Below are 14,258 nucleotides of genomic sequence, written 5' to 3'. Positions count from 1 at the left end.
TAAACTTCAAATTGTTACAGAGATCGAATTGATGTATAACATCAGAAGACATTATTTAGAGTATTTTGGTACATTCATGCATTTTCTAAGCAATCAGCATCAGCAATATCATGAATTCAATCATCCAAACACAGGAATTTAACATTTCATGCCAGGATCATAGTTACCATTTAACCCTATTCCACAAAATTTCCAATGAACCCTGCACAAAAATTTAAATTGAACTCTTAAAGTTTCAATGTTTCTATGCTGAATAGAAAATCTGCATTAAACATTTTTTATCATGACTTACTGGCTGGAAAAGCCCAGGTAGAAATGTATAGCAGAAAACTTTTGGTTTCCAGGATTTGCTATTCCTTCTTGAAAGAATGAGAAAGCGAAGTTAGAAAATCTAACACACTTTTACTGATGATCTTCGTGATGACCTTCCGAGTTCTTCTCCACAATCCTCTTGTGCATGATGACCTGCCTGCAGAATAAGTACAAATCTTACCCTGAAATGCAGTGCCAATAATCATTACTGGAAAGCAGTAAGTTGACGCACTTTTTCAATATGTATTAAACCATTGTTCCGCTTGATATTAAATGTTATCGCATTGATAATGTATTTTGGGTTATAGAAATAAAACGACAACATATGCCATGTTATATTTGTGACCATGATCAATAATGCATGAAGAAGCGCATGAAAGTACGCATTTATGGATGCCACATCAGAATGCTTCTAGATAAATATGGTAGTGTGAATTTGGATATGGATGCCCCATCGTCGAAAAAGTATGAAGGTTTCTTTCTCGTTAAGTCATTTTCAATGAGAAGGCATCCGAATAATCAACGTCATCTAACATAATCTAGAGTATTTGAAATATATGGAATCCAAATTTTTTGAAAATTATTGTTATGACTGTGTGTGCACGTGTTGTGCATGCGCAGAGGAGAGAGAGAGAGAGAGAGAGAGAAGAGAGAGAACCATAGGTAGCTCGACTAGTTTATGATTCAACGTTCACAAAATCTTTCACGCCCTCATAACGAGCCATCGATTCTCATTCCCCAAATTAGTTGTCGGGATTTTCCAGGATTCATCGGCTAGTGTCACTTCATAGCTTCAAAGTAAGCCTGTGGCGAAGCGGTCCTTTTGCAATTATACTTAATTCAACAAAGATTTGAATGGCAATACAAATATAGGAAAGAAGATACCTTTAGATCCTCTTCATGGCTCTACTAATTGCATTTAATGCAAAACCAGAGACCGGATGTTAAGTATGGCCTTTATAAACATCGCATCCTCCTCTTTCATATGTATGGTCCGCTGTGTCAAGCCTTATCGCTTGCTCTGAGCGGATCCTATAGGATTGGAATTCAAAATTTCAGAAGCATCTGTGGTTTCTGATAGTATGAAATATACGCTGCAATTTGGGGTATCAGCAAGAATAAGTAATCTAATATACCTGGGAGAATATTCACCAGCAAGAAATTGCTAGAAACTAAGGATAATGTGTTGAGGCAGCTTTGCATGCTTCTCTGGTTATCTAACATGGGCCAATAAAAAAAAAAGGGTTGAAAAAAAGAAACAGCAGGTTAGAGAAATATTCATCTAGAGCAACAAACCAAGAAGGATGTATAAGTACATATTATATCTTTAAAAAAAAACTATAAGAAAAGGACAATTATTCGTGCAACTATTGTGCTTGACAACAAATAAAAGATATATGATAATCACTAACAGGCGGATTAATAAGTATAAGATGTCTCAATTTTTCTTGATGATAGCTCACATACTTGACAGCCACTGGAGCAAAGTAGCCCTGCAAAATTTTCAGTTTTGATCTGTGTCAAGAATCGCAACTTAAAAACAAAATTATACTTCAGAGTTCACTGTAAGCAGATGGGAACAAAGATACCTGAACAACAAGAGAAAGCTTGTTTGGAGCAATAACATCAATAAGAGATTCCAAGGATGAAGCATATTCTAAAATCAATAAGCTTTAGTTAGTTTCTGTCGGAAACACACATGGAAATGAGCAGGTGATAGGAGGAATATGTACCATCGAGAGTATAGTCAAATCCGTACTTTGGCTGGGGCTTGTCTGAAAACCCAAAACCTGAGTAACATAAAATCTTTTGCATTGCTTATTGTGAGATATGCAAGCAATGACGATGAGATCAGATATTAAATAGAATTTTCTTTACAAGTGCAACTTCCTCACGAACACATGAGTTTCAACATAAACCCAAAGAGAAGAAATGGCTGAAACAAAAGGTCTGACACTGTAATAGCAACTGAGTAGAATGCCTGTATAGCGGGTCACTAAACTGCTCTGTATTGTTCGTTGAAAACTTATACATCCTTCCCGAATATAATAACAAATAGTCACAACATATAGCAATTGTAGGATACTCTTGAGTTGCTACTAATGTAATCTTATTTGAAAACTACAACAACCAAATGTTTTAAGTTCTAATGTGTCACCAAGTTTAGGTGTATATCCATATGGACAAGGTTACCTAGCCAATCAAAAGCAGTGGCATGATAACCTTCAGAGAGTATGGGAAGAACTTTGCGATAAGAGTAAGCCTGCAAATAGAAATTCCATCCAACAGTTATAGCAGGAAAAGAACATCCCTTATTAAGTTCTCAATGCAAGTTATTTTAACTAGAAATTAAGTAGACTATTTGTTTGACAACTTCCAATGAATTGACAAAACCATTTTTTATGATGCCCGCTAGAATATTATTACCTGAGATGGAAAACCATGAATTAATACGACTGAAGGATTGGAAGAACTCCCAGCCTCAACACAAAACCACCTATAGAAGGAAAGGGAAAAGGCAGATACATGAGCGAAATAACATCACATATATAGCAATCACAAAGTCGACCTAACATAGAGACCTACAGCTTTAAGTACCAGGATTTAAGGGCTGTGGGTTTTCTGAGTAAACCCCAAATTAGCAGATAGCCTCCTAACCACATAGATTGCTGAATTCACCTGAAAACATCTGCCGAGGATTGTGAGCTGGAACCCATTGTAAGACCGAAAATTGGTTCTTTTGCCTTCCCTCTATTTCCATACACTGGATGAGCTTTAATCTGAAAAATGTTGTTGTAACACTCTATCAATAGCAAAAGTGTATTAATATATAACAGCAGACGCATTTAAGGTCTTTAGATACCAAATGTCAGTTGTGTACAAGGCCTAAAAAAGGTTACATTTTTGCTACTAGTTCCATCCAAAATCAATTCTAATTACATCTCAACAAAGCAATGTCATGATAGCAAAGAGTAGCATACCATTTTTCCCTGAGAAAACCACTCATCAGATCGGCTCGGCCCATCAGCATACTTCCCTAATCCAATTTGAGGCTATTTGAGTCAAAACCACTAAAAGTTCCAACTTTTTCTACTCCGCTGGATATCAGAGTGAAAGAAAAAAAAAAAAAAACTAACCTCCACTGAAAGCGAATCCATCTCCAACCGACTCCGGCGCATCTATCAAATACTCCTGCAATGTATCCAATCGAAATAAACCCATCGCTCGATAAGACAAATTAGGGCTAAATTTAGAACAAAAAAGGGAAGCAATTCCATCTCAACGGGATCAAAGTTAGGGTCTTTACGTCTTCTCCGCCGAGGCTCGCCCTGCATCGTAGCCCGAGCTTCTCGCGGCGCAATCCGGGGCCGGGAAAGAGGTGGGGGAGGGAGCAGGTGGAGGAGATTCCGACGTGGATCGCCATGGGAGGGGAAGGAGAGGGAGGAGATAGAATTTGGTGCGGGATTCCATGGCCAGGGTTAGGGTTTCCTCTTTTTGCGATCGAAGGGAAGGGGGAGGAGGGGATAGGGTTTCTCTGGTCGTCCCTTCTCGCGCCAACGGTCGGAAAGGGACGCCGCCCAATTCTGGTAAAATTGCATGGAACCCCTCAACTGTAACGTACTTTGCAAAAGGTACCTAAACTGAATTTTTGCGTTTATTTGATTATTTTTGTCAAATAACACTGAGATTACATTAAAAAAAATTGACATTTTCTTAAAATATTGGAACAAAAAAAATGGGCGTAACCATTAAATTAATAAAATCACCATCAAGTTTGAATAAAAACATTTAATTAAAAAATAAAAACTGAGGGGAAATAAACTTTACAAGTGCTCAATTGAATCAATATCCTTTACAAGAGAGAGAAAAAGCTAAATACTGAAATTAAACCTCGCAAAGTAACAAAACTCTTATAATTACGAACACTAATTACTCTTTGATTACACCAATATCCTAAAATGCTAGAGAAGCAAATGATGAAGATAATAAAACCTTATACACAAATGCCATTTACACAAAACTTTTCCGCTATGAAACACTAAAACACCGCTGTTATTTTTTCGCTATGAAACACTAAAACACCGATGTTATTCGCGAAAGAATGGATCATGCATTTACATTTACTGCATATTCCTTTCCTATATACCTAGAGAAAACATTTGAGTTTGTAAATTTCTATTTAGCGAAGATTTTGGTTGGTATAATATCTCGACGACACGGGCCGAAGCTTTGTATATGAAATTCAGTGGATGCCGAAGGGGAAACGGAGAACTGCGTATGTGATTATCGGTTCGTCGAGTTCTTCCCTTGTTCAGGGTACGGGTCGGTCCAGCACTTATCCTCCGCAGCTTTTTGCCATCGCTTGTTGAATATCTTCAGTTCTTCGTAAGAGCGGTGCCTCACCTACGAAAAAGAGAAGTGTTTGATGCGTGTTTAGTTGAGTTTAAGAGAGGATTTGCAATCGACAAAGAAGGATTCAACAACTTATGTTAATAATGATTCTGTTAAATTTAACGACTCAAACCGCTTTCAGCAAGCCGAACTAAGTGCTACTTACGAAAGGTAAACATGCGGCCACATTGTAGAAATAAAGAAGTTTTTATGCATAGACAAAGTCGATCGGAAGCCAAGTTCTGAGGATACTTACTCGATATCTATCTTTATCTTGAGATGTTGTCGATCCAGGCGACACCTGCGTGTTCAACCATAGAATTTCAATTAAGAATATGGCACATTAACTACTAAAGAATTTAGCTGTATAAAAGAGCTTCGACTCAGGTCTACATGAATATTTCAACCAAAATTTATGTATTACTCGAACTTATACTCGACCAGCAATGATCTGAAAAGCACAAAGCGGTTTATGGACGGCCAAGGTACTGTGGTGTCTTGCTTATTATTACCGCATCACATGTACAAGCGCATGTACGTGCCACATTTTAGAAGTATTTAACATGGACCTTTATTTTATAAAAGCTGAGCAGATTTTCGATATCTTACCTTATTCTCATCTAATAACCCGCCAAGCGAAGGGATACCCATATGAGCTACATATTCACGGTCCACCACCCCGACATTTAATGTCCGATCACCCTGCAGAAAAGGATTTCGTATGTTTTATATTGCATAAAACTTTAAAGAAGAAAGACTATGCTTAAAATATAACAACGTACCTGCGCACAGTAGCCAAGTTTATAATCGAGACCCCAAGCGTAAATCAAGTCATTCTACAAAGAATAGGGAATATCGTGAATTTTAGATGTTGAAGCAACAACAGAACATTTCGTCATGAAAACATTATACATCATTCGCGACATCTGAAGGGGCTGAAATGTATAGGTTTTACATATCAGGGGTGAAGTAAAAAGATATTATCCTGCATTTCAGCCTTCAGTAAAATTTTGTTCGATTACGCATACGCATGTGAATCTATGTTATCATGGATCTAAGATATAAGATGCACAATAAGGCTAAGATAAATCCAATGAGAAATAGTCGACGCACTTGAATCATATACCATACGCATCGCCAAGCAGCTTTGGAAAAGACAGGAGCCATCATTTCCACCCATCTGTAAATAATTAACATAAGAAAGAATGGGAAAATCAAACAAAAGAATTGTACAGTACATGTAATTTAACATTATGCATGCAAAACCCCACCACAAAAAAAAAAAGGGAAATAAGAATGATAAGAATTGATCAGGATAGAAAATACTTGTAAACAACATTCTATTTTTCTTTTATTTCTTATCGAAAAAATTTGCAGCTTGTGAATTGATAGATAAATCACAGAAACTATTACCGCATTAGCGTTATTCTCAAGTAATTTACAATTTATTGTAGTTAAAAGCAAGAGGTATATAGAAGATGATAATAAAATAAATAAATAGCATATGAAAAGGAATATATAGTTAACCCTGTGCACGGAGGGCCGGTGCTGTTGCCATAACATCTCCCACCGCCATTTAACTTGTATATTCTTCTGTTTACACAAACACAAATATTTTCCGCTGTTGTTAGTACTCTAGTTAGACAAAATTTCATACTGATTTATATGAGCTCGAAAAGGAAAACTTGATTAAATTTCGTAGAGAGAGAGGGCAAAACCTGTGTACATCTCCTCTTCCCCAACGAGCTGTGATTCGATGATGAATCTGAGATTTTTTACCATCTAATGCAGGTTGCGATATCTCTAGCCCTTCTTTTTTAACTATTTCTAAATACCTGCAAGAAATATGGCTCTTGAGTCTTGAACATAGTAGACTTGATCAAAAATAATGACCGAGATATATGACTAAGCCAATCAAAGCTCTTCTTCAACAGGTTTAACTACCAAATTTAAAAAAAAGGATGCAACATTTACCTCGAAGGATTAAAGTTTTTCACATCAAGATCCTCGTCCCAGAGAAATATATAGTTATACTCCGCAACTATGTCTGGATGTAGAAACCTCTTAGCAAACCACCTTCAAAAACGATAAATATTTACTCACAAGAGATATATACAAATTGGAAATAGTAGATTTGCCGCGACCATCCAACAAAGTACCATTTTGTTTGATTAATGACAGATATATGTATAATGCGATCACTCCACTGTAAGTCTCCCCACTTATCCACGACGCCGTCATAGTGAAACAGCATCACAATAAACTCAGCGGAAGGGAACTGCATTTAAAAAAAAAAGAAAAAAGCAAAGAAATCAGATAGTTATTATTATCCACAATACATTAAGAAAAAAAAATGAACATGAAATAATAAATTAACAATTACCTTCGAAACAATTTTATCCACAACTTCCTTTTGCTTTATTCCAGCAGGAATTGCTAACAAGCTTTTTGACGGTTTCTCATGTCCCTGTTTCATTTAATCTCATTAGAGAACATTCATAAGAAGAAGTTACTAACAAGCTAAGTTGAAATGCATCGGTTGACATATAAGATTATTACGACTTTATTGTTTACGGATTTTTCTGAAATATTTCGATTCAATATTAGCTTATTGTATCTAAGACTAGGATAATCTGAAGAATTAGCTAAATTCTTGGTTAAAAGTCAAGGTGCTAAAAATTTACTGATATTTGAACAAACACTAAAATTCATGAGTATATCATAAGAAACATTTTTAACGGACCTTTTTCTCTGGAGAGCCCCCTAAGGTGTCCATTTCCAAGTTCGACGTCTCGCTGATAATGCCTCTTGGCAATAGTTCACTCCCTAAAGGCTTGTTTTGATTCTATAAACAACAAAAAAGTCCAAATAGGAGTGTCGATATTAGACGTTAGAATAAAACATGTGAAGTTCAAAGCGAAACACTAATCCAAAAATAAAAAATAAAATGTTTACATGAAACAACCTTGCATAACTCGGACGGAGTGATCGGCAAAGGAGATTTAGCGGTTTCAACATAATTAGCTGCTTGCCATGTTGGTGCTTTCTGAAAAGTGAAACAAGAAATAATGCAAAATTAGCAATTCATTCGCAGTTGAGAACTACAAAGCATACTAATAAAATGCATTTAGTGCATAATTATCGTGAAATTTACCTCTTTGGAATTGAATGTGACCAAAGCACTCCCCACAAAGAAAATAACACAAAGGAGAACAGCCGCCGGTAAGCTACTGCAGATGCATATTCTCCTATGTGACGGATCAGTTAGTAAAGGAACCTGGAGAAAACGATAGCGAAATAAATATTAGCAACAAAATTTGAGCACATAAAGGGGAGAAATAAGCTATACCAATAATATTTCGAGAAAATCAAACCAAAACGTATACGTGCATGTCCATAAGTTCATACTTATCGAATATTAACAATTAACCTTGGAAAAATCGAGCAATACATATCAACAGTTTCTTGTAAAATTGAAGTAAAATAAGCAATACATGGCCATGAAATCGAGCAAATTCTCTCACCGATGGTAGTCAAAGCATTTGAATTTAATCAAATTTTCGTCGCAATTCGAAATCACCCACTCCAAAATTTTTCCCATCTCAGTGTAGTTTCATATTATAAACTAAACAGGGCAAATTCATTTCCTACTTGTTAGAAAAAAAGAAAAAAACTATCTAAACAATTTGTTACCAATTTTTCAGGACATTTCTAAATCACAAACACAAAAGCAACTTGTTATCAAAATTGTTCTCAATACAATTTCATACAATAAACTAAAAAGCTAGTAAGAAAAACCCCTGTAACCAGTTTGTTACCAATTTTTCAGGGTATTTACGAATCACAAACCCCAAACAACTTCGCTATCATAACAAATGAGAGAGGTACAACTACCAAGCTTTTCAGATTTCAATATCTATTCACAAGAGTAGCCACAAAGCAATCATCAAATCCTCACAATTCCAAATTTTTCTTCAAAAAGCAGCAAACTTTACGCTAAAAACACCCAATAAAACAACTTACGCAGATCCAATTCTTCATCTTCCATGAACTTCCGATCAAAAACTGCAAAAACAGAGACGACCCAGAAAAGGAAAGTTAATCCCCCATCACCAAAAAATCAAAAAAAAAAAGAAATCCAATTTTGAGGAGTAACCATATCAGGAAACACTCAACCAAGGATCTCCAACATAAAACCCATCAAAAAAAAAAGGGGAAAAAAAAAAGTAACTTGGTTGTGAACGGAACAAAGCAACAACGACATATAACGCAGTAACGCACCATAACCAGTTAAGCTCGGGGAACCAAATAAGTTCCAGTATCTGAAATATGTGCAAAATGAAAAGAGGAAACACAAATTGAAGCGAAAAAGGAGGGGTTTTGAGAGTGAAAAGAGGAGGTTTTTATAAAAGGAGAGAGCGAGAAGGGGAACAGGGGCGTTCCCTTTCCGTTTCCTATTTATTTATTTCCTTGGTCAATAAGAGAGAGATTTTGGTTCTTTGCATTGGTTAGAGAGAGAGAGAGAGAGAGAGAAAGGAATAATTGGATGTATCAGGTGTATCTCAGTATATATAGTGCATCTAATCTAATCTAATCTAATCTAAATACTCTAACCCGCGATAGTATATATTGTAATATATAATAATATAATAATAATTATACAGTGAATAATAAAAAATAAAAAATAAAAAAGTACAAATTATTATTATTATATCAAAATATGTCGATTATGATGTGATCAGGATAGCATATAATAATTATACAGCTTACAATAAAAGAGTACAAATAATTTTATATATATTATGTCAAAATAAGTCGGTTATAATATGATTTTACTATGGAAAAATATAATTATATTGATAATGTTGAATATATAATTATTAAAAATATTTTCCGGGCCAATCAGTTTACGCTTTGTAAAGGTGTTTAAGAGTGTGGCTCACTGTGCACCAGGAGCAAGCAAAATTTAGAGAGAGAAAAGGGCCGTGAGAAGAGTCCAAGTGTGCTCGGTGAGAAAAAAAAAGATTTTTTTAAAAAATAATTATTAAAAAAAATGAAAGAAGAAGCTGAAGAGGAAAAGTCCAAGCAGTGGAAGATATGCGAAAGAGTGGGGCCCAGTCCAAGGTTACTGCTTGGGGAATAAAAATATTCCTGGACCCTGTTCACGACTCGGTCTGTACGCCGCAGCTCTCCCGGCCCTCCATCTCATTCCAGGAAACCATCTCTACCGTTCGTTGGTGAAAGAGTTCGTTGGAGTGTGGTTTACGGGGTGTATTCATGAACCGGGTGCACGGAAATGATTTCGCGCATGACGGGGCATCTCTCTCCACTGCTGTCCCACCACATTCAGACTCGAAACGGGGGAAACTGGGAAAGTGGGTTCCTGTGAAATTACCAAAATACCCCTGCTCCTTCTCGGTTTGTTTTGCCCCTGAGGTTGAACCATCAGGTTAACCCGACCCGACCCGACCCGACCCGACCAGACCGGCACCGCATATTTCCATAACCCCATATTTCATAAGAGGAATGAGTCTAACTCGCCAGATTATACTTTAGATTTACTCTAGAATTTGTAATCATTCGATCAGCCTTACTCAGTGCAGAGCTTTCTGATGCTTCTTCTTTTCCTTTGATTCATCAAATTTAGCAATTAGTTTTATTAAGGGACCGTTTGATTAGATATAATTATAAATACAGTGTCGTTGAAAATGTATACAGTTGAAAATGCAGTAATTGTAACTATATGCATCATGTTTGGTTCGATGTAGTAGAAATCGCTGTAACTATAAATAATTTATTTGGTTGCATATAAGTGAGAAATAATTTTTAAAATTTTATCATTTTATATATATGACGGTGAGATTATCTCCAATGTAAAAATATATACATATATTTTCTTTAAACAATAATTAGGAAGGTAATCTTATCTTTTGTTTAAAGTTACTCTCTCCAACTGCTGCACTTGAAATTATGGTCAATTTGAGCGTAGTTCCAACTACTACAGTTGAACTTCCTCCTGCAATTCTTACTTCAATAGTTGAAGTTAAATATATCAAATCAAATATTAAATTTGTATTTATATATACTTACAGCTGCAGGGCAGTTGCAATTGCATACAACAAAATGGCCCCAAATATCAAATTTGTATTTATATATATTTACAGCTGCAGAGCAGTTGCAATTGCATGCAACAAAATGTCCCCTAATAGTATAAATAATAACCAAAGTTGTTTAAAACTTAAAAGGGCATTTTGGGAAAAATGAAATGAGCATCTAGTGGCCCAAAAAAAAAAAAAAAGTAGATAAGGACTCTAGTGATGTCTGTTACAAATTGGTTGGCTCATTAATTTGCTCACCCCTATTTTTGGTGGGGATATTTGGAATAATTGGGGTAGCAAGTTGAAAATAGTAATTTTATGATGATCAACTTTTGGTAAACATGTACAAAGTGAGGAAACCCCTCCTAGGCTATTTTGAAGTACATGTAGACCTTTTAATTAATTTTTCTTTTTGATTCTCACCATTTTCATTTTTTTTTTCATTTAAGCTATTTTATCAATTAAATTAGAAATTTTATTAATTTAAAATTTCAGCTGATAAACCTATGAATTTATTAATTATAATTGATAATTGATGGCTAATACAGTAACTTTAATAAAAGAAAATTAAAATAAACTTAAAATGGTGTTTATTAAAAAATTATATTTAAAGTATCTCCAATTCTCCATATATATATATAACCCCTCTTTTACAAGGTACTCAGATTCCTTGTAATATAATTGGTCTATGTTCCATATCTTAATATTTTAGGTATAGTGGTTGGACAAAGGAAAAGCCAATGGAAACAAACACTTGGGAACATGTTGCACATAAACCCCAACACTTTTTATTTTTTATTTGGGTGCATGGAGAATTATCCATATCAAGAAAATAAAATAAGCTTTTGGATGCTTGTTTCTCACATGAGAGAGAGAGAGAGAGAGAGAGAGAGAGAGAGAGATTACAAAAATTTAGAATAAATACTATGACCCATTAATGAGACCCCACAAATAAAATGCTTTTGTGTGTCTATTTTTAAATTAAGTGGTTCTTTTGCGTTCTTGGTGGAATATCATTGGACTTGCTAACACACAAAACTGATCCGAATTCGACCAAAATTATTGGGTTTGGATTTTAAAATTTTCAAAATTAACATGGAATCAATAGCTTATCACATTTTTTTTTGTTTATTATTCGTCAAAGGATAACCAAAATATATATCTTAATTAGCTTGAATTACCGAATACTGATCCAAATAACCGAGCCTTTTCTGTGTTATTTAACTAGAGATTTAGACAATAAATTGATGGAGCTATAATTAAATTGACAAGGAAATTAAGGAGCACTAGTTTCTTCAAAATATTTATCAAGGTAAAACAATTCTATATATGNTACATGGATTAAGGTGAAAATTAACATTTCCAACAACCCTCTCAAATCTCACACACCAACCTTGTTTAATGTAGGCAAGCCCCACTCCACTCCTTCATTTGGTACCTAGAGTGAGAATTAAAGCCGATTTATTATACGTGCGATCGATGTATAATAATTTGGTATCATTGCATACAAAATATATAGCAAATTGTTATTTATCTTGCGATCGTACATATGTATGTGAGCCAATATGATACGCATATATATTAGTACGTAGAGTACTACAATAGTTAATATTGCCTAAGTACGTAGAGTACTGCAATGTGTCAATATGATGTGCAGATGTATAAGTACATAGAGTACTGCAATAGTTAGTAATGCACAAATCGGACACTTCCAAATGTTTGCGACACTTCAAATGTTCGAGAAACCAAGTAAAACTCTCGAGTAATAAGTTCAGAGACTAATGGTGATACTTTTCTCAGGTGATGTTTTTCGCACTGAGTACCGGTCTTTAACTTCTGCACCCAGATACGACCTTTGCGATCTATATAAATTTTCTTGTGCTTGATAAAATGACATGACAATGAACTAATGGCGTGCGCGTGTGTGTATGTTGTGGTCCAGGAGATAGGTCAGGGGTCCGCGAGCCGTTGGATTCGAAATGTGGGGCCGATGATAAGTCCATGGCATCTAACACCATCTCCACCCAACCTGGAGCATTCCCCCTTTAATCTTATCACTAGCGAGAGATCTCAATTACATCAACTTCCACTTCAATTGCAGTATGTGTAAACCTAGCTAGTTGTAGCTAACTTTCTTTGAAGCTTACTTTCATAGGCACAACCTAAAAAAGGAAGATTGTTAAATTCGAATCCATCGTAGCGTAAGTGACAAATAATTTGGTGATTGTTATCAGAAGTTCCAAACATTTTCAGTTAAGTTTATTTTTTAAAAAATAACAGCGAAAACGTGCATGCATGCGTGGATCATCCAACATTCCAAGTGATGAATCAACTACATGTCATTCTCTTTCTCTCCCTCTCTCTCATATTAATATTTAAAAAATCAGACTGACTGTCTCTAACGTAAGTGACAAAGAATTTGGTAGTTGGTATCCGAGGTTTTAAGTTCGAATTCTAATTGATTCACATTTTCAGTTAAGTTTATTTCTAAACGAAATAAACGAAGCAGATAGTATGCTACCTTTCTCAAAAAGGAAAAAAAAAAGATTAAATATTGAACACCGACATAATGTAATAAAATTTAACTATTATTTTTTATTTTATTATAAATATATACATATATATATATATATAATATTATTTTAGCATCATAGTTAATTAACAAATATTGGTTTCTAAATTAAATTAAGTAGATATAAGTTTTCAAGTTTTATTTTTTGTAAGATTAATCTACACTGATAGAAAGCTAAGTTGGTTAAAGTCATTAAATTTTGATATGACTTGACAAAAACTTTGGTCAATTTGAGTAAAGACGTTCGATGGTTGAACCACTTGTCCGAATATCTGGAAGCGGTTTTTGACTAATTTGGTTCAAAAGATTAAACTAAATCATTTTATAGACATGATCATGATTTGACTAGTTGAAACAGTTAGTTTGATTGGATTTTTATATTATTGGTATATGAAAATATATGTGGGAGGAAACCATAAATCAAGGAATTGACTCCACACCATAATTTATGTGAGAGAATGAGTCATTTTTAGACTCATCTAAGATACAATTTGGATTCTCCGTCAACCGAAGTAGACCTAAAAAATATTTCTACACGGAAGATAATTATTATCTTTATTATTATTATATATTATATTAATTGGGGTAAACTTCAAATATCTTATCTATAGTTTATCGAATATTCACTTTAGTATTCATTAATTTTTACTTTGTCACTGATTTAATAAAAAAAATAATAGATAGAATAATAAAAAGAAAAAAAAATATAAAATATAAAAATAATATATTTTAAATTATACAGTATTAAAATAAAAAAGTACGAAACTATACGAATGATATTTATAAAGTTTTTCCTATTAATTAAAGTAGTTAAGTCAAGTGCCCCACACTACACGTTAATTTTGACTAACACATTCGTATCAACGTGGACCAAGCACGTCACC

The 14,258-nt window shown here is 34.5% G+C and overlaps 2 protein-coding genes across 2 annotated transcripts; both read right to left on the bottom strand.

The window, feature by feature from the left end:
* Nucleotides 1,680-3,890, bottom strand: LOC109726855. The gene is made up of 10 exons (XM_020256711.1): nt 3,620-3,890; nt 3,450-3,504; nt 3,294-3,349; nt 2,992-3,092; nt 2,740-2,809; nt 2,506-2,575; nt 2,268-2,351; nt 2,046-2,102; nt 1,902-1,969; nt 1,680-1,805 (listed from the first exon to the last, which is right to left on the bottom strand). The coding sequence occupies exons 1-10, from the start codon at nt 3,734-3,736 to the stop codon at nt 1,680-1,682; spliced, it is 804 nt and encodes a 267-aa protein (XP_020112300.1). The 5' UTR covers nt 3,737-3,890.
* LOC109717750 lies at nt 4,126-9,230 on the bottom strand. Its single transcript, XM_020243648.1, has 15 exons — nt 8,986-9,230; nt 8,728-8,769; nt 7,859-7,981; nt 7,670-7,750; nt 7,448-7,549; nt 7,088-7,171; nt 6,864-6,982; nt 6,679-6,780; nt 6,423-6,539; nt 6,232-6,297; nt 5,818-5,884; nt 5,487-5,540; nt 5,314-5,406; nt 4,961-5,005; nt 4,126-4,716 (listed from the first exon to the last, which is right to left on the bottom strand). The coding sequence occupies exons 1-15, from the start codon at nt 8,986-8,988 to the stop codon at nt 4,597-4,599; spliced, it is 1,218 nt and encodes a 405-aa protein (XP_020099237.1). The 5' UTR covers nt 8,989-9,230; the 3' UTR covers nt 4,126-4,596.

This window comes from Ananas comosus, linkage group 1, assembly GCF_001540865.1.
Source record: "Ananas comosus cultivar F153 linkage group 1, ASM154086v1, whole genome shotgun sequence".
In the NCBI taxonomy this organism is placed as follows: Eukaryota; Viridiplantae; Streptophyta; class Magnoliopsida; order Poales; family Bromeliaceae; genus Ananas; species Ananas comosus.
Note: the sequence above shows the minus strand (reverse complement) of the source record. Positions and strands in the feature narration are given on the sequence as shown.

Coding starts and splice junctions, on each gene's coding strand:
- LOC109726855 (XM_020256711.1), bottom strand. CDS start 3,736: ATGGCGATCCACGTCGGAATCTCCTCCACCTGCTCCCTCCCCCACCTC. Junction 2,810..2,991: donor TCCTCGGCAGATGTTTTCAG/GTGAATTCAGCA, acceptor TTCCTTCTATAG/GTGGTTTTGTGTTGAGGCTG. Junction 2,352..2,505: donor CACTGCTTTTGATTGGCTAG/GTAACCTTGTCC, acceptor TATTATATTCGG/GAAGGATGTATAAGTTTTCA.
- LOC109717750 (XM_020243648.1), bottom strand. Junction 7,751..7,858: donor TCACATTCAATTCCAAAGAG/GTAAATTTCACG, acceptor TTCACTTTTCAG/AAAGCACCAACATGGCAAGC. Junction 7,172..7,447: donor GGGGCTCTCCAGAGAAAAAG/GTCCGTTAAAAA, acceptor TAAATGAAACAG/GGACATGAGAAACCGTCAAA.